General features: G+C 43.1%; 1 protein-coding gene across 4 annotated transcripts in view; it reads left to right on the top strand.

Moving 5' to 3' along the window:
* Positions 1-20,636, top strand: part of CHD1 (chromodomain helicase DNA binding protein 1) — a 127,940-nt gene that overhangs the window by 81,843 nt on the left and 25,461 nt on the right. For all 4 annotated transcript variants that reach the window (XR_005747856.1, XM_040342737.1, XM_040342747.1 and 1 more), the window contains 11 exons: positions 2,576-2,725; positions 5,976-6,124; positions 6,614-6,710; positions 6,790-6,885; positions 8,270-8,443; positions 8,570-8,733; positions 9,060-9,101; positions 11,264-11,391; positions 13,506-13,644; positions 16,351-16,501; positions 16,902-17,024. Coding sequence is in view for 3 of the 4 variants with exons in the window: in XM_040342737.1 (XP_040198671.1) it covers positions 2,576-2,725; positions 5,976-6,124; positions 6,614-6,710; positions 6,790-6,885; positions 8,270-8,443; positions 8,570-8,733; positions 9,060-9,101; positions 11,264-11,391; positions 13,506-13,644; positions 16,351-16,501; positions 16,902-17,024 (1,413 nt within the window). In the remaining variant the exon portion in view is untranslated. The remainder of the gene's footprint in view (positions 1-2,575; positions 2,726-5,975; positions 6,125-6,613; positions 6,711-6,789; positions 6,886-8,269; positions 8,444-8,569; positions 8,734-9,059; positions 9,102-11,263; positions 11,392-13,505; positions 13,645-16,350; positions 16,502-16,901; positions 17,025-20,636) is intronic.

The raw sequence follows: 20,636 nt of genomic DNA, 5'->3' as shown, positions 1-20,636 counted from the left end.
TACTGTGACATGCCTAATCGGAGCATGATCCCCCTCCGTTCGGATACTGGGCCGAAGGGCGGTATGTCAACATAACGACCCCAAACACCCCTCCAAGACGACCACTGCCTTGCTAAAGAAGATGAGGGTTAAGGTGATGGACTGGCCAAGCATGTCTCCAGACCTAAACCCTATTGAGCATCTGTGGGACATCCTCAAACGGAAGGTGGAGGAGTGCAAGGTCTCTAACATCCACCAGCCCCGTGATGTTGTCATGGAGGAGTGGAAGAGGACTCCAGTGGCAACCTGTGAAGCTCTGATGAACTCCATGCCCAAGAGGGTTAAGGCAGTGCTGGAAAATAATGGTGGTCACACAAAATATTAACACATTGGACCCAATTTGGAAATTTTCACTTAGGGGTGCACTCACTTTTGTTGTACTGTGTGAGTTATTTTAAAGACATCAAATTTACAGTGTTATACAAGCTGTTCACTCGCTACTTTACATTGTAGCAAAGTGTAATTTTTTCATTGTTGTCACATGAAAAGATATAATACAATTTTTACCAAAAATTTGAGGGTGTACTCACTTTTGTGAGATACTGTAGATGTAGTGGCTGCATTTGTTTGGTTGTACTTTTTTTCTCTCAATTTTCACTATGATCTGGCCAGTAACATACTTCCTGTATTGGTGTGCCCCCCACTCTGGGTGAAGGAGCACAACAGACTACTTTGGACAGCAGCAGCTTCATCGGTCTGGGGGGGAGGGGAGTGTTGGATGCACTAGCAGATTTGGATACACAAAGTAAATTGAAGCCAAACTACAGCTAACACTTTATAAGCAGTTACAGCAACAGTTTTCTTTTTTCCTGGAATAATGATTTTACATAAAAGCTGATCATTTAAAACATGGGTGCTTACAAAGGTGTCTCATCTCTCTAATGGCTACATCTGCAAGAAACCTGTGTGTGTGGTTTTTTTTTTTTGTTTGTTTTTTTAAATATATACCAGAGTGTGTGTAGGTATATATGTATGTATGTATATATGTGTGTGTGTGTGTATATATATATATATATATATATATATATATATATATATATATATATATATATATATATATATATATATATATATATATATATATATATATATATATATATATATACACACACACACACACACACACACACACACACACACACACACACACACACACACACACACACACACACACACACACACACACACACACACACTCACTCACTCACTCACTCACTCACTCACTCACTCACTCACTCACTCACTCACTCACTCTCACACTCACACACTCTCACACTCACACACTCACACACTCACACACTCACACACTCACACACTCACACACTCACACACTCACTCGCTAACTAGATCACCAAGTGAAAATAAAGGAAAGGGAGCCTAAAAAATAAACCTAATGCGGCCACCTAATTGATTAATTGTATACCGCTGTAATGTATACCATTGTAATCATTAAGGGCTCTTTTACACAGGTGCAGAGGTTGTGTTTTCATGCACCTGGGAGTTGCAGATATCATGTGCCACCAGCAGCCTATTTAAAAAATCAAATCGCAAGCTGACAAATGCAGGAACTGTACAGATTTTCCCATCCATCCAGGCACTTGCATCCATTCAGGAACGCGAGCCATAGCACTGGACACAAATGGACTGATTTCAGGGCTGTGCAGCTGTCCCTGTACGGGGAAAAAAAACTCTCAAAGTGCAGGAAAAATCGCACATCCGATCCCATTATTGATTTTAATAGCCTTCAGATGGCAGCTACATATAACATTTCTCAGTCCTGTGCATACAAAAGCACGTTGTGTGGACCTCTATGCCTGTGTGAGTTGGCCCTAAGGCCAGGCTCGCATCTATTCATGTCTGCTTTTTTTTTTTTTTTTTGCAATTTTTAACATGCGTTCTTTGCTCCTATATTCATTATTCTTTTGGGAATGGCAGCGAATGAAAATGAACATAATAAATCCCTCATATTTACCAGTGTGCATAGATGAGAGCATTTTCATTGGCTTTAATGCATTTTTATGACATGCATGTTTTTGTGTACTCCTAAATGCACATAACTCAAAGGGTGACCAAGACCTAAATGTTTGGTTCATTAACTAGTGTAAGTGCCTATATTTTGATCTCTGCCTCCTCTGTACTGCAGAGCCAAGATGGGGAGAGGAAGGAACGGCACTGGTAGCTAGTCATATGTGCACTTGCAATTGTGCTGAAAAAGAGCATGCTAATAGGAGGAGTGAGCAGAGAGATGACTTCATCAGTCTGCTGCTTCTTCTCTTTTATGGTCCTCCTTAAAGGTGGGGAGAGTTGGAGAGAGGGCATCACTATAACAAAAAAACTTGGCGTCAACCTGACTGGGCTGTGTATTTCTGTATCTTGTCCTGAAATGTAATTTCTTTCACATGTTATACAGTTCTGTTTATGTATTAAATCTTTGGTTAGTTATTTGCCTGGATTTCAGCTTTATGCACTAAGGCGTCCATATGGTAAATAGACAAACCATTAATATGTCTAACCACAATCTCTTTTCACTTGATAGGACTTTTGCTTCCTCCTCTCTACCAGAGCTGGTGGCCTGGGCATAAACTTGGCTTCGGCTGATACAGTTGTCATTTTTGATTCAGACTGGAATCCGCAGAATGACTTGCAGGCTCAAGCCAGAGCTCATCGAATAGGACAAAAGAAGCAGGTAATTTGATCTGTAGGCTCATGTTGGAGCTGTTAATTCATGCAATAAGATGTAACTACCGTGGCTATTTAACAGTCTTCTGTTCTGCACACAAATACGAGCGCGCACACACACACACCAAAATACTTCTTGTTTTGTAAATTATTGGATATTTGGTATCTTAACCCTGTATATGTTGTCACTTCATGATTTTTCTGACTGCGGTGTATATTAACCGTTTGGGTTTTGTGGGTGGGCCAAGGAACCTCAGATTCTTTGAGCCCAATCCCCCCCCCCCTTTTTTTCTTTTTTCTAAATGGTACATTACAGGGTACACAGGACTTCATATTCATGGCTATTTGGCTGTGCTTCCACCTTCAGGTGAATGGACACTGGGCAAAAAAGACAAATCCCCAGCCAGGCATAACCCCTCCCAGCTCAACTAAGCCTCTGTTTTTAGATCGTATCATTAGATGGTGGATTTGCCTACAGATGACTCTCTGAAGATCTCTTTTAGTTCCTGGTTTCCTGGATTATGCTTAACACCCCTGTTGGGGTAGGGAAGGGCTTCATCTGGATCGGTCATTATTGCCAATAGCAATGGTACCCCAACCCCAGTTGTAAGAACAGCCATGGTCTGTGGTGATGCTGATCGGTACTAAATCTTGTGGGCAATGACCACAATGATGAGTAAAATACCTGATGGAATAAAACCCACCCACCCATGGGTAAGTCCCAGGTGCGATGAGGTAACCTAGTGAGTGAGGTGGGTGACGGGGGTCTCGTTAAATAAATACTGTATCTAGGGATGCACCGATATATCGGTGGCCAATATATATCGTCCGAAAATGGTGTTTATGGGGACATGCTGGAAAAATGGCCGATAATGACCCACCTCCAGAGCCGGACTTAGTCACCGTCCGTACGGCTCACTTCCTGTTTCCCCTGTTCCCCTGCCCTTTGGCTCTGCCACTGAAAGCGTTGGCATCGCAGCCAGTCACTAGCGGGTGCAAGTCCGACCATCGGCTGTGTCATGCGTGTCCCCTCAGACCGAGTCAAGTCCGCGTTCTGTGGGGGCTGGGTGCCATCAAACCCCGCGTGACTCCGAGCAGCTTGCTTATCACCCGACGGCGGGAATCAAACGCCAGCAGCAGTTGAGGTCTGTGACCGACTGTCAGACTAGCAGTCCCAGACTTTTTTTTTATTTATTTTTTTTCAGTTCATGACAAGATGAGTGTTTTTACTTTATGACAAAAAGCAAGAATAGAACAGGTTTATGGTTATCGTCTCCAGTAAATTAGTTCTAATAAAACATGAAGCTCTCTTGTCCCTCCAATGTTCCATACATATCGTAGGATCATATACACACTGTACATGAGTAAATACATAAACACTGATTATACACAATTTCCTATCTACCAATATTTAAAAATTCAATTCTTATTTTAGACCTAGCTCTCTACAGTTGGAGTCCTTTGCAAAACGAATACTCTGTATGGGGCAAAGTTTTATGCCCAATAACCTGCTAATGGTGTGCTCTGCATTCTCCATGGGAATATAGAGAGCCCTACTAAAGCTTTTCGGGGCTTCCACAGGACAACCAGTTTTGGTTGAAGCTGTGCTTTAAAAGTAAAACCCTGTCATAAATTAGCCTCAATACCAATGTATCTGTGTCATACTCTGCCTAAAAGAAATTTGATCATGTCCCCACAAAAGTCTATAATGGACTATATTTCTTGACTATATTTGACTAGTGCAACTTTATTGTGTCCTGTTCGGTTTCGGACTGAATTTTTTTTTTTTTTTTTCGGTTCTGACATTTTCATTTCGGTGCATCCCTAACTGTATCCCTTGGTATGGGCAGAGCTAGGAAAATATTTTAAATGTTTCTTCAACACCAAAAGGAAGTTCTATTTTGAGCAGATGGTAAAAAGAGGAATCAAATTGGGTTACTTGCTGGTCTAAAATGGCAATTAACCGAAAGGCTTGAAATGTTGCCAGCACTGGACCCTGCATTTGCAGTACCCTGCTCAGTGATGTATTTCCAAAACGTTTTCAAGTAGAGTACTATACAGGTCCAGAGCGGTGAACCCAAGCTGAGGATTGAAGGCCCTCGAGGTGCAACCCGCCATGATGGGTGAAAGTTTGGACCACTTTGCAAGGGTTTCTGCGACTGGACTAGTGTGTGCATCTGGGTAGCCCTGCTGATTACCTGAACAGCCAGGTGCCCCCACCCCAACCATCCTTGGGGTGATTATGAGGAAAAGTGGCCTGGGACCAAGTGGTTATTTGCTGCCTCAATTGCCGATGTATGTCAGGATTTACCTAATGTAGATTGCCTCGATTCCACAATCGGGTACTCCTTCTTTTTTTTTTTTTTTGTACTTCCTGAGGGATGAAAGGGGCTACACATCTGCCAAGTCTACCAATCTCCAGTGGATTTGGCAGCTTATTTCTCGATCTTGCTGTTTGAAAGGGTAAATTCCACTTTTTCGCAGTAATGGCTCGTTCTACTAGGAGTGTAGGTGCTTCATAGGCTATCCTTTATCAAGCTTCAGTAGCTCAAGTTTTCAAAGCCGCTACTGGTCTTCAGGTTCACACTTTTTTTTAACAGTTTTACCAGGTGGTTGTTGGAGCCCCTTAGGATGCTAACTTTGGCAGTGTTTTTCAGGCTGCTGCTTGAGACTCTTTCCTGTTTATAGTTTGGTTCTCTTGGGGACTGTTGGCTTTTTAATGTGTTGCGCCTCCCCTCATTACTAAAGCCACTGTCCTGTGGATGTATTATAAAGAAAACAACTGGATTTTTGGCTTTCCTGTAAAAAAAAAATTCTTGGAGTACATCACAGGACAGAGATCCCTCCCCTCTGTATTGTGGTATTTGGCTTGCTACAAAATGGAAGCGCTTCCTATGGGGGAGGGGGGTTATATATAAAAAGGGGAATTTCTGGTCTTTTTTGCCAGTGTCCAATTACCTTTTCTGTGGTGTGTAACAGTTTGTAAGGATTACTAGAGCTGCTCTGTGTCCTGTGATGTACTCCAGGTAATCCATTTTACAGGTAAACAAAAAATCCCATTTTGTTTGCCCATGTCTAATACTACTTCTGTACGAGTCTGTATTTCCCAATAGGCAAGTCTATTTACAGTAAGTCGGTGACCTGCACATTTATACTTAAATGTACTTAAATGTGAATGCCACAAATAAAAGTATAACATTTTAAATACAGTATTTAAAGAACTATTATAATTTTTTTTGTCGCTTTGCTGTGTTTAGGTAAACATCTATCGGCTGGTGACCAAAAGCTCTGTAGAGGAAGAAATTATTGAAAGGGCAAAGAAAAAAATGGTGTTGGATCATCTGGTTATTCAGCGAATGGACACTACCGGCAAAACTGTTTTACACACCGGATCAACACCTTCTAGGTATTTGTTGCTATAAGCCAGCCATCACTAAATAGAGGATTGTGGTGCACACCCAAGTGACAGTCCCATCTAAAAAAAAATCAGCCAGCGCAGATTCCCCCCTCCACTGCAGTCATTGGTTGCTAGAACCGCTGGTGTCCCAACGCCCTATGACCTCGCACACGTGTGTGTGTGTGTGTGTGTGTGTGTCTTGTCCCCAACATCAAATGAACCTGCTTCACCTTCCAGCTCCTGACCTTTGCCTGCATGATGCTAAAAGGTTGCAGGGGTGCTGATATAAGGGATCCCTCTGAAGGGGGCACCTGATGTAAGCGGGCTCTCTAATGGGGGTCTATTTGTTGATCGGATATATGTAGTCATTGTCTATCTGAGTCCATACACAAGCAAGAGATTTTATTTGATTTTTTTCCTATTTCATAGCCCTATAATAAGCCATTGTTTATGTATTCTGCTAGTTGATTTCCGCTTACACGTCTTCTCTTTTTAAAGCGCTACACCTTTTAACAAAGAAGAGCTTTCTGCCATTTTAAAGTTTGGTGCAGAAGAATTATTCAAGGAACCTGAAGGAGAAGAGGAGGAGCCCCAGGTATAAAAACCGCCAGCTACATATGTTCTCAGATTTAGCTTGTTGTCTTGTTATAAATGAGTGTGCATTTTGAATACAGGAAATGGACATTGAAGAAATCTTGAACCGAGCGGAAACCCGTGAAAATGAAGGTGGACCAACGACTGTAGGAGATGAGCTGCTTTCACAATTTAAGGTATTGCCTTCTAGCATAACTACATTAACGTGATTGTAAAGGCTTTAGGTTGTTTTGTTTTATGTTTTTTTTATCCTAATGCATTCTTTGCATTATTAAAATCTTCCATGGTCAATCTCGATTCAGCACTGTGCTGTGAGCAGCAGTACATGCTCAACTCGCAGTACGTGGAAGCAACAGCGGGAGCCATTGGCTTCTGTTGCGGTTAATCAAATCTTGCGAGGGGGGCGTCGGGGCTGCGCTGTGCCCAGCTTGGGATTGAGCAGCTTGTTATGGGAGCACTCGAAAGGGAGGAGGAGCTGGCGAGAGCACCAGCAGGGGACCCCACAAGAGGAGGTTCAGGGCAGCATTTTGCAGTATTGCACAGAACAGGCAAGTTTAACATTGTATTTTTCAAATTTTACAAAAATTTACAAGTTTACTATCGGCTTAAAGGGTACGTTTGCAATTTGTGAAAAAGTAATAAATGCACATATTTTTGAAGATTTTTTTTTTTTTTTTTTACATTTTATTTGTATCCCCTGCATGAGCCTGCAAAGCATTGCACCTGTGAAAAGTGGATCACCAGTGCAATGTCTGACTTCTGCAGACAAGCCCTACAGCTTTCAGCCCATACTTCTGTACGAGCTGTCAGCTGGAATGCTGCAGGGCATGTAAATGAACTATGTGCATGCTCGGCAGTGCCCTCGCAGATTGAGAACTTACGATCTGTGAATGGAAGAAGTTACGGCTGACAAGTCGTCAGCCATAACTTCCATTCATAGATCGTAAATGAATGACTTGACCATGTGGACGAGACGACTACTACATGTATTTTGTGCCTTTCTGAGAGGTGTGACAGGTGCAGGGTGTTCTTTAATGCCACATTATTTTAATGTTCACACGTTTTCCACCACCACCTTTTATTTTTCCTATTAAGGCGAAGTTCCACCCAGAAATGGAACTTGCGCTGATCCAGTTCTCCCCCATCCACCCGCCCCCCCCCCCCCTCCCACTTCTGGCGAAAAGAGCTTTGCAGAAACTGCGGCAAACTACGCCATGTCTGGACCCTCCTCTACCCTGTCTTCTGGGAGGCACACAGGTCCCAGAAGACAGCAGGGACCATTCAGAACGCGCAGCGTGACTCGTGCATGCGCAGTAGAAAACGGGTTGTGAAGCAACAAGGCTTCACTGCCCGTTTCCCATACTAAAGATGCCAGCGCCTGCACCTGGAGCCAAGGGACGGGTCGGCTTTGGGTGAGGACATCGCGGGCGCCCTGGACAGAGATGAGTGTCCTTTTATATTAAGTCAGCACCTGCAGTATTTGTAGCTTCTGAATTTTTTTTTAAATTTACAGGCGGAACTCCGCTTTTAAGGTGTGCTTTATTTGTTTTTTTCAACAAGGTTGCTAACTTTGCTACAATGGATGAGGATGATATTGTGGAAACTGATCGCAATTCAAAATCCTGGGAAGAATTAATTCCTTCAGACCAGAGAAGAAGAATGGAGGAAGAGGAAAGGCAGAAAGAGCTTCAGGAAATCTATCTTCTTCCTAGGATGCGCAATTGTGCAAAACAGGTACTATATATTTCTTTAGCAGAATCGCATACTTTGACATTCCTTTCCACTGTTGCAAACTTGATGCTTTAACAGGCTTTTCTCTACAGTTTTTTTACATTGTATGATCACTTTATGCTATTTTAGGCTAGTTTCAATGGAAGCGAAGGCAGACGCAGTCGAAATAGAAGGTACTCTGGATCTGAAGACAGCGATTCAGGGTCTGACAGAAAACGCCCCAAAAAAAGAGGTCGGCCAAGAACAATTCCACGAGAGAACATTAAAGGCTTTAGCGATGCTGAAATAAGAAGGTACAATTGCATAACCAAATTACTTTAGTTTTCCTTCTTGAGTAAGTGCGCTACATAAGTTCATAATATTAGCAGTATAAAATATGTGCAGCGTTTATTCTGGTAGAAACAATAGCCACCAAATTGAATGCAGCATTTTGCACATGAATAAAGTCTATAACATTAGGAAATATAAGAATACATTTTTATTAGGTTATTTCATTTGGTTTATATTGCATCTTATTACAGTGCAGTGTAGAGCAGTACTTTGTGTTTTTTCTCAAAGTTCATAAAAAAAAATTTTTTTTATAGTGTGCGCTTAAATTTGTTTTCTTTTGTCCTTTTAGGTTTATTAAAAGTTATAAAAAGTTTGGTGGACCTTTGGAAAGGTAAATTGTTAAATGTGAACATGTATTTACTGTGTTAATTTAACGGTGGCTGTTTTCATGCAAAGTTTAAAAATAAAATAAAAGATTACCATATAGAATAAGTGTACAGCAATTCATACTGTATCTCTGACTGTACCACCATGCAAGAGCAGGGATGACCTGTAATGTTGCCGACTGATATTTGGTGTACCAGCTATGTCTGGTGTACTTTGTATCCAGTGACCTCACTGGCTGGGTACTCTACATGTGGTCCACTTGGGGAATATTGAGTCATTGAAGGACCTGTGGGGTGAGGGTCAGGCCTTTTGGCCCTGCAACAAGAAATGGTAAGTGCCCCAGTATATGGATTATGTGGCAGTTCACTAGTGGTTCTGGCACTTTAAGCAGTGAGGGCTGATTACGGTGTGAAATTGGAGCAACATTCTGCAATGTTCAAAAGGGCAGTGCAATTTTTGGTTCACTTGGGCATGGAAACGTGCAATCCGCAGCTTCTGGGCAACTACAGAGCTATACAGCTTCAGGGCAGTTCTTGCAGTATTCTGGCATAGCCTAGACTGCAACCTCAGTAATATCTTGGTAACCCTACTCTGATCCTATGCTATGGGAACAGTTTTGTAGTGGTGTTTTAAGCACTGGGTCCTGCTTGGCTGCGCATCTTGGTACTTGGTGTAACACATTTAGTTATTCTCAGGGTGCTATACAGGTCCAGGGCAGTTGTCTGTCCCTATGGATACAATTCCATATATTCACAATCCTATACCGAGTTGATCCAGAGGAAGGCTAAAAAAACAGCAAAGAATGATCCAGTGATCAGTTCCATACCATAGTTTTATAGGTGCTATAACTTTCACGCAAACCAATCAATATACTCCTTTTTGCTAAAAAAAAAAACATGTAGCAACATACAATTTTTTTTATTTATTTTTTTTTGTTTTATACTAGAAAGTAAAGTTTTCCCCAAAGTTTTTGGTCATCTTTTCGTATTTGTATATTTAAAAAAAACGGTGATAATCGTATTTTAATCAACTAAAATACTGTTCATTTCAACCACGTAAATATTTTTGTCAGCAAATTAACAGATTCCGATACCTTCAATTTTCTATGTCAGAAATGGGGGGAATCCTGATATGTACATCCTGGCCCTAAGGTTCAACAAGTTACCCTGCTTTTTGGCCAGAACAGGAACCTCCAGAGCTGGCCTTCCCTTCAGTGTAGATTCTTCCTCTGGCTCTGCAAAATATAGTGAGAAGCAATCTCGCCACCAAACTGGCCCAAAAGAACCTGGTACACAGACATATACTCTGGGAGACAATCCCCTGGCCTCTTTCAAGCAGGCCAGACCTGCTGTCTCAAACTCCTTTACTATCCTGCTTCGACACTTGCTTTAATGGCATGGCTGTTGAATCCCAGGTCCTTAAAGAAAGATGACTATCTGACTCTTCCTGTACCACATTTCCTGGCCTTCCTGCAGTCAGGACTTGACCAAAACCTGGTTCTAAGTATTTTTAAGGGGCGGGTTTCAGCTTTGTCCATGCTGTTCCAAAAACTTTAAAAGGCCTTTATTCAAGGTGCCTCACGGATCATGGAACCTTGACCCCTATCTGTTTTGTTGGGCCTATTAGCGATGTTCCGTTTGCCTTGTTGGCCACCCTTCTGATTTATTGCTTTGCGACATTCTCAGGGCCTATAAATATTCAGCCTAGGTCATGTACTGTATGATTAAGAGAAAATTAGTTTTGATTACCTGTAAATGCCATATCTTGGAGCACAGGAGTCAGGCCACCCCTCCCCTCTGTTTTTTTTTTGTTCTGCATTGCTTGCTTAAAAAAAAAAAAAAGTCTCATGGAGTGGGGTAGGGTTAAAGGGGTATGCCCAAGGGAAGTTTTGTTCAAAGGTTTTGCCAATGACCAAATCACCTGAAGGTAGCTTTTAAGACGGGGTCTATGAATTCCCAGCGGGTCTTGTACTGTACTCAAGATCTAGAATAAGCCAAAAAAAATGTTTTCCCCCTCTCTGGTCAGAAGCCAGCTATCTAACCACGAATCACTCTCTAATAACATGTCATGACATGCATGATCTTACTGTATGTATTCTGCTGGAGATGTTGAATTTGTATGTAACATTTTCTTGTTCCAGAAAATATTTATTTTTTTCTGTTCCAGGTTAGACGCAATTGCTCGAGATGCAGAACTTGTTGATAAATCCGAGATAGATCTCCGAAGACTTGGAGAACTTGTTCACAATGGCTGCATTAAAGCATTAAAGGACTCTTCTGGTTCAGAGAGAACAGGTACGTTGAATTCTTATAAAGTCATAAAATACTAACAGAAAATTGGAAAAATATTTAGAAGTTTATTTTTGGTCTTGGGAAGTTTATGTGAATCTCACTTCAGATTTTGCCTGCATTTATTGCATGTTTAAGTTCGGTAAGTGTTATATAATGATTGGGCTCTGTAGCCCTCGACTTCCAACACTCAAATATAATGGTAGTGCGCAAGTTCACTAAAGGATAAACATTTCTACTCTAAGGCCCCTTTCACACTGCCGCGATTTTACCGCAATTTCGTAGATGCGACTTTGCGTAGTAGTTTGTGTAAACTTGAGGTCTATGGACCTTAACTTGCATCAAAGTCAGACCAAAGTAGTACAGTACTACTTTGAAGTCGCACAGATATACAGATGAAACTCAAAAAATTTGAATATCGTGCAAAAGTTCATTTATTTCACTAATACAACTTTAAAGGTGTAACTAATATGAGACTCATTACATGCAAAGCAAGATAGTTCAAGCCATGATTTGTCATAATTGTGATGATTATGTCTCACAGCTCATGAAAACCCCAAATCCACAATCTCAGAAAATTATAATATTACATGCAATCAATAAAACAAGGATTGTACATAAAACAATATCAGACCTCTGAAAAGTAGAAGCATGCATATGTACTCAGTTTGGGCCCCTTTTGCAGCATTTACTTCCTCAATGCGGTGTGGCATGGAAGCTATCAGCCTGTGGCACTGCTGAGGTGTTATGGAAGACCAGATGCTTCAATAGCGGCCTTCAGCTCTTCTGCATTGTTCGGTCTCATGTGTCTCATCTTTCTCTTGGCAATGCCCCATAGATTCTCTAAGGTTCAGGTCAGGCGAGTTTGCTGGCCAATCAAGCACAGTAATCCTACAGTCATTGAACCAGGTTTTGGTGCTTTTGGCAGTGTGGGCAGGTGCCAAGTCCTGCTGGAAAATGAAGTCTGCATCCCCATAGAGCTCGTCTGCGGAAGGAAGCATGAAGTGCTCCAAAGTCTCCTGTAGACGGCTGCATTGATCCCAGACTCAATGAAGCACAGTGGACCAACACCAGCAGATGACATGGTTCCCCAAATCAACAGACTGTGGAAACTTCACACTGGGCTTTAAGCATCTTGCAGTGTGTGCCTCTCCATTCTTCCTCCATACTCCGGCTCCTTGGTTTCCAAATGGGATGCAAAATTTGCTTTCATCAGAAAAGAGGACTTTGGACCACTGAGCACCAGACCAGGTCTGTTTTTCTTTAGCCCAGGTAAGACGCTTCTGATGTTCAGGAGTGGCTTGACAAGAGGAATACAACATTTGAAGCCCATGTCCAGGATCCATCTGTGTGTGGTGGCTCTTGATGCACTGACTCCAGCCTCAGTCCACTCCTTGTGAAAGTCCCCAACACTTTTGAATGGCCTTTTCCTGACAATCCTCTCCAGGCTGCGGTCATCCCTGCTGCTAGTGCACCTTTTTCTTCCACACTTTTTCCTTCCACATAACTTTCTATTAATGTGCTTTGATACAGCACTTTGGGAACATCCCAACCTCGTTTGCATTTACCTTTTTGTGGCTTTCCCTCCTTATGGATGGTGTCAATGATGGTTTTCTGCACAACTGTCAGGTCAGCAGTCTTTCCCATAATTGTGATTCCTACTGAACCAGCCAAGAGACCATTTAAAGGCTCAGGAACACTTTGCAGGTGTTATGGCTTAATTAGCGGATTAGAGTGGAACACTTTGAGCCTAGAATATTGCACCTTTTCACAATATTCTCATTTTCTGAGATTGTGGATTTGGGGTTTTCATGAGCTGTAAGCCATAATCATCACAATTATGACAAATCACAGCTTGAACCATCTCATATATTGGTTTCACCTTTTTAAGTTGCATTGGTGAAATGGTACTCATTGAAAATCGTGGGGTATGAATTGTCATGCGACACTGCAGTCACACAAATGTGAAAGGGGCCTTAGGCAGTTAAATGTTACTGTGGTCTGAATGTTTAGCAGAGGTTAGCTCTACATGTGCACATTTTAATAGTACATTTACTTCTTTTTTCTAATTTTATGAATATCACTACAGCGATTAATTTTTTTTTCTTTTCTCATCTCAGGGGGAAGGCGAGGAAAAATTAAAGGACCAACATTTCGTATTTCAGGAGTGCAAGTTAATGCAAAGTTGGTCAGCTCACACGAAGAAGAGCTAATTCCATTGCATAAATCTATTCCTTTAGATCCAGAGGAAAGGAAAAGGTATGCTACTTTATTCTTGTATGCCGAGTGTCCTAAAGCTATTTTTGTCTGTAGGTTAAATCTGCTTGTGCACGCTTTAAAGGGGAAGTAAACCGGCCCGATAAACAGGGAAAGAAAATTACCTGCAAGAGAGACATAATGAGCTTTAGTATGCATCGCATACTAGCTCATTATGTGGTTTCCTTCACAGGGAAGCTGCTGTGACACATTACGACCTGTTCTGGCTTTTAAATCCCCGTTGGCCACCCTTTCTCATCCAATGCATGTAATTTCACATAGAAGTCCTTGGGATGGACAGAAGAGAGGTCTGGTGAGGATCAGCGCAGGACAGTTAAAATGTTGCTCCCCTGCACTGCTCTTCAAATGAGGGAGGAGCACATCAGATGGAGTGTCAGCTAGGTCAGGACACGATCTATGGGCATTTTGCGGCGGAACCCTGGTTGAGAAACCCTGCATTAAAGAGACATTTCGTTTTCTGCCTAAATGTTGGTGATTTGTCTAAAACTGCTTTTTTTATTCCTAGCAGTGCTTGGACTGATGCTTTCCTATAAATGTGTGTGTGTGTGTGTGTGTGTGTGTGTGTGTGTGTGTGTGTGTGTGTGTTGTTGATGTAGGAATATCCATGGCATATAGACATAAGTACGTTTCATTTATTTTTATGACTGGATATAGTCACTGTCGTTATTCCTTTACCTATATGCCTGTTTAAGCCACATGCACACGAGACGCTGGTAAACGCGTGTTCAGAGGCAGTTGGACAGCTTTTTCAACTGCCCCTGAACACATTCAATGTTATCCTATGTGTCCATGCACACAGTCACGTTTTTCGGCAGTTGCATTTATCCTTGTTTTTCCAGACGCAAAATGACGCTAAACGCGGTACCGGCGTTTTGCAGCGATTTCGTTTATAGGCGTTTTTAAAGGTGACCTATTTGTGGCAGGTGACGTGGCCAGGTGACGTGGCAAGTGGACAATCCACAACTTGTGCCAGGTGACGTGGCAAGTGGACAATCCACAACTTGTGGCTGGTGATGTGGCCAGGTGATGTGGCCAGTGGACAATCCACAACTTGTGGCAGGTGACGTGGACAGTGGACAATCCACAACTTGGTGCCAGGTGATGTGAACAGGTGACGTGGACAATCCACAACTTGTGGCAGGTGACGTGGACAATCCACAACTTGTGGCAGGTGACGTGGACAATCCACAACTTGTGGCAGGTGATGTGGACAATCCACAACTTGTGGCAGGTGACGTGGCCAGTGGACAATCCACAACTTGTGGCAGGTGACGTGGCCAGGTGATTTGGCAAGTGGACAATCCACAACTTGTGCCAGGCGACGTGGCAAGTGGACAATCCACAACTTGTGGCTGGTGATGTGGCCAGGTGATGTGGCCAGTGGACAATCCACAACTTGTGGCAAGTGGACAATCCACAACTTGTGGTCAGGTGATGTGGACAGTGGACAATCCACAACTTGGTGCCAGGTGATGTGAACAGGTGACGTGGACAATCCACAAATTGTGGCATGTGATGTGGCCAGTGGACAATCCACAACTTGTGGCAGGTGACATGGCCAGGTGATTTGGCAAGTGGACAATCCACAACTTGTGCCAGGCGACGTGGCAAGTGGACAATCCACAACTTGTGGCAGGTGATGTGGACAATCCACAACTTGTGGCAAGTGGACAATCCACAACTTGTGGTCAGGTGACGTGGACAATCCACAACTTGTGGCAGGTGATGTGGCCAGTGGACAATCCACAACTTGTGGCAGGTGACGTGGCCAGGTGATTTGGCAAGTGGACAATCCACAACTTGTGCCAGGTGACGTGGCAAGTGGACAATCCACAACTTGTGCCAGGTGACGTGGCTGGTGATGTGGCCAGGTGACGTGGCAGGTGATGTGGCCAGTGGACAATCCACAACTTGTGGACAATCCACAACTTGTGGCCAGTGGACAATCCACAACTTGTGGCCAGTGGACAATCCACAACTTGTGGCCAGTGGACAATCCACAACTTGTGGCCAGTGGACAATCCACAACTTGTGGCAGGTGACGTGGCCAGGTGATGTGGACAATCCACAACTTGGTGCCAGGTGATGTGAACAGGTGACGTGGACAATCCACAACATGTGGCAGGTGATGTGGACCATCCACAACATGTGGCAGGTGATTTGGCAAGTGGATAATCCACAATTTGTGGCAGGTGACGTGGCTCACGCTTTCCCTCACTCTGTAAGTGGCGGAGACTATCAGAGCTCAGCGGGAGCCCCTCTCCTGCCCCCGATTAAAAAGTGATCTTGCGGCGAATCTGCCGATGAGACCACTTTTGTCTGAAAGCGGACTGCCCGCTCTTGAGGATACCGGGGTTATGGCATCTAGCTGCTGCCATAACAACGATATTCCTCTTAAAACAGCCAACTTTAAACTACAGTGGGCGATCCTTATTTTGAGAACGAGTTTAGAAAATAAATATCTGTCAGGATTCTTTTGGTTTTCTTCTTGATCGGGGAAAAAAAAGATTGTTTTTTTTTTTTTTTTTGTATTCGCCTACTTTTTGTGAATGAACACAGTTCACCATTTATTACATCCACAGTTGTGTCCCTTTTTGTGTTTGGCATGCCTATTGAATCCATCTATTCATGTTTCCAAGACATTTTGAGATTTCATGGTGATATATATACCTCTTTGCATAACCCCAGATACGTTCTTCCATGCCACACAAAAGCTGCACATTTTGATATTGAATGGAACAAGCCGGATGACTCAAATCTTTTAATTGGCATTTATGAGTATGGATATGGCAGCTGGGAGATGATTAAAATGGACCCGGACCTCAATTTAACTCAAAAGGTATGTAATATATTTTTAATATAGTTGTCTAGCAAGATGAGGTATTTACGGTCCTATTCTAATATCGCTTGCTTAGGATGCCATACTAATTTTGAATCGTCTGTAAATCTTTACAAATTACTGTGAACTACTTATGACTGGATACTAATTTCTTCTTTTTTTTTTTTTTTCTTTTTTTTACTAGTGATACATGCATGTAAATATTGAATTGTGTTTGTGGTGGTTTCCTTGTAATTTGATTAGATACATGAACACCGTAAATGAAGGGGAATATCTGCATTTTCTGAATAAGCTTTACTTTTTTACATCCACCCTATAGTTTGCATCTGTAGTAGTCAGTGCTACAAACTATTAGAAGTTATGGTAATAACCATTGATGATCATTTTTATTCTCTGTTAGATATTACCAGATGATCCAGACAAAAAGCCCCAAGCTAAGCAGTTACAGACCAGAGCAGACTACCTCATTAAACTACTCAGCAAGGACCTTGCAAGGAAGGAAGCACAAAGGCTTTCTGGTGGTGTAAGTAGTTTAGGTCTAATAATTTTATTCTAAAGATATCTTCCATGGGACTTTGCAGCAATAGAAATCACACAATAACAAATTTGTATGTATAACAAAACTTTTATTGTACAACAAGCTTAACAATTGGCTGGTCTATACAATTCTATTCCTGATCTTGGAACATCGATATGTTAACATATATACATATATGTATTGTAGGAATACATAAAATGTATTAAAATGCATATCCACCAAGTCAAGCCAATGCGTTTCAACTTATACAAAGTCTTCATCAGAGGCTAAGGAAGTGAAGGCAATCCTACATATATCAAAAGAGCAAGGAAAAATTCACATGCCTGCGTGTTATACACCGATATCGGGCGGCCCGCCCTGGGTGCCACCTATTGGGAGGTTGTCGGGTGTCCCCTGGCCCTGGGACAGCGCTGCCAGTAAACTTTAAAGTTCAGAAAACATTACTGCCAGCCCTTTCATATACCGGTCCTCCTGAGTCACTCTCAATGTAAATCTAAGCCTTGTAATCCTCAATTAACTCCGCTCATTGTGGCTGCTCTCCGCCGCCTCCTTGTGTGTAGCTTTTGATTGTAGGAGAAGAGTGGTCACATGACTGTCAATGAAAGATGAGCAGTCACATGACTGGCATTAATGGAGGTATTTGGAAGCTTTGATTTACAATAAGAGTGACACAGGAGGAGCGGTGTATGAGAAGGGGCGGACAGTGTGAAGTTTTCTCAACTTTAGCGTATGCCGGCAGTGCTGTCAGTGCAGGGGTGTCTTTTTATAATGAAGTGGGTGCGTGTGTTGTGCAGGGGGTCTGCGTGTAAAGGTTTTCTCCCCTGAAACCTCCTTCTTACAGTTAAGGTGCAGGTTATATTACATTTTACCAGATTATGCATGATTTTATTTCATATGATATTCTTAACAAGTATAATACACTTAACAATATGTGGAAGTGACCAAATGTCCAGACCGACAGGAAATGGCTCAGTGGTGCCAGACCACACGGATCTCAGCCCAACCCAGACCGCAAGCCCCACAGAGAGAGGATCAATAGCCACCAAGGAGAAGGCAACAAAGGCAGCTTGCTCGCAAATGTTTGCATGCAACGGATATGTCTATATAAGAGTTGCTGCAGTTGTTGTTTGGCTTTACAACATAGAACGAACCACAATCGCATGCGATCATGTATACTACTCCTTACGTGCAACAATTTGCAAAGTGTTTTAAATCAAAAGATTCATCATTGGGAAGAGTTAAATGACTTTTCCCTAACATGTACATACAATAAGAGCACCCACCACAGGCAAACACTCTATCGACATGGATGGCCCTTTCCATTCCAAAATTCACTACACACAAGTGTGTCCTTCAATGAAGAAGTTCTTCTGAAAGTGGCTTTCAGAAGGCTGCTTCATTGAAGGACAAACTTGTGAGTAGTTCATTGAACGCTTTCATTGAACTGCTTAATTATGGTATCTTCAGCTAAAATAGGCCAATGCCTAGTTTTGACTTCTGATTGTTGATGGGCATGTCTTAAAATTACACGTGTAGATGGACGGTCACTGGGGACTTTTTTTTTTTTTTGAAGAGTAGCTCCTCACAAGGGAGTCTGCTCACATTTATTGAAAACTTTTCGAAGACCGGTTTTACTATAACCTCTTTCCAAAAATTCTAGGAAGTCTGTGTACCATTAGGCTGGATTCACACCTATGAAGTTTTAGTGCATTTTGCAGATTTGCACTACAGTCCATTTTACATGGTTTCCTATGGAACACGTTCTGTAGTGCAAATCTACAAAATGCAAAAGCACTAAAAATGCATAAGTGTGAATCCAGCCTTATAAGCCTTTTTCACTTGGTGTTTGGCTCATCAGTTTCATCCCTGACAGTATGTCATGGGTGTATTTTGGCTTTTCTCCAGTCTGTTGTGGAGCTGGTTTTAGGTATCCTCAACGGATAGATCTCAGCCTTGGATGTTCTATTTCAGAGACCTGTAGCATCACCTTTCTTGGTAAATTTTGTACGACATCACGTGTATTGTTCCCCTTGTCTCTGTGGGTCCATAATTTTGGTCTTGTCTGTTATTCAGACATCTTCTTCTGATCCTATGAGAGACCCTTGTTGCTCCTCATGTGCAAATTTATCTATTTTTAGTTGCGGTTACCCACATGGTCTAGGAGTTGGCTGTGCTTTTCTGTAAATAGCTTTTTCTGGTTCTTTACCAAAATAAAACACAGCAAACCAAGCTACACCCCAAACAAAACCGAGGAACTCCAACTTTAAACTGCCGCCTGTAACACCTATCGGCCGAAGGAGGCATCGGAAGATGCACTCACATCCACCTTGTAAAACTTTGAAAAAGTGTGGACCGACGACCAGGTCAGGTCGCTGCCTTACACACCTGTAACAGAGGCTTGATACCGGAAAGCCCAAGAGGCACCGATCACCCTAGTCGAATGCGCCGTAACCCGAAAAGGGAGGCGCCCGCCCCTTTAGGGCATAGGCCTGAAGCACAACCTGTCGTATCCATCTAGAAATGGTGGCCGACGAGACTGCCAGACCTATTCTGGGACCAGCCACCGACACGAACAGTGAGTCCCACTTCCGGAATGGAGCCGTAGCAGAGAAGTACACTCGTAGGGCCCGAACCACATCCAGGGAATGTAAAGTGGCCTCCTGGTTTTTCGGCTGAGGACATAAGGATGGAAGAACAATGTCCTCATTAATGTGGAAAGCCGAAACCACTTTCGGGAGAAAAGACGGCTGCGGCCGCAGCACCACCTTATCCTTATGGATGACCAACTAGGGAGCCTTGCAACACGAGGCCGCCAGTTCAGATACTCGTCTGATCGAGGTAATCGCTACCAGAAAAAACACCTTTTGTGACAGTCAACAAAGGAATCTTTGGGATGTCCCCAAAGGGAGCATCCTGAAGCACCAAAAGGACTAAATTCAAGTCCCATGGGGGTAGTGGATGGCGCACCGGAGGAGCCACATGTCGGACCCCCTGTACAAAGTACGCACCAAGGAGTGCGCCGCCAAGGGTCGCTGAAAGTAAACGGCCAGAGCCGAAATCTGACTCTTAACCGTACTCAAGGCGAGAGCCTGATCCACTCCCCGCTGTAAAAAACAGCAAAATCCTAGACACCACGTATGAACGAGGGTGCCACTTCATCATCTCACACATAGAGATGTAGGCCTTCCACGTACGATGGTAAACCCTACGTGAGGTAGGCTTCCGTGCACGCAGCATGGTGGAGACCACCGAGCCTGACAGGCCTCGGTCCTTCAGTACCTGGCTCTCAACAGCCACGCCGGTAAAGCCAGCGACTGTAAAGCAGGGTGGAAGATCGGACCCTGCGACAGAAGATCTGTTCTCAGAGGTAGACGCCAGGGGACGTCTGCCACCAGACGCACCAGGTCCGTGTACCAGGAGCGGTGCGGCCAGTCTGGGGCGAACAGGATTGTTGGAATCCCTTCGGCTTCCACTCTGCGCAGCAGGCGAGGAAGAAGCTTCAGAGGAGAGAAAGCGTAAATCAGTCGATAATGACCCGAAGGAGCCACCAACGTGTCTGACGCGTCCGCCCACGGGGGCCTTTGACCTGGCCACGAA

This window comes from Rana temporaria, chromosome 1 (assembly GCF_905171775.1).
Source record: "Rana temporaria chromosome 1, aRanTem1.1, whole genome shotgun sequence".
Classification (NCBI taxonomy): Eukaryota; Metazoa; Chordata; class Amphibia; order Anura; family Ranidae; genus Rana; species Rana temporaria.
This window is presented reverse-complemented; position numbering and strand designations above follow the sequence as displayed.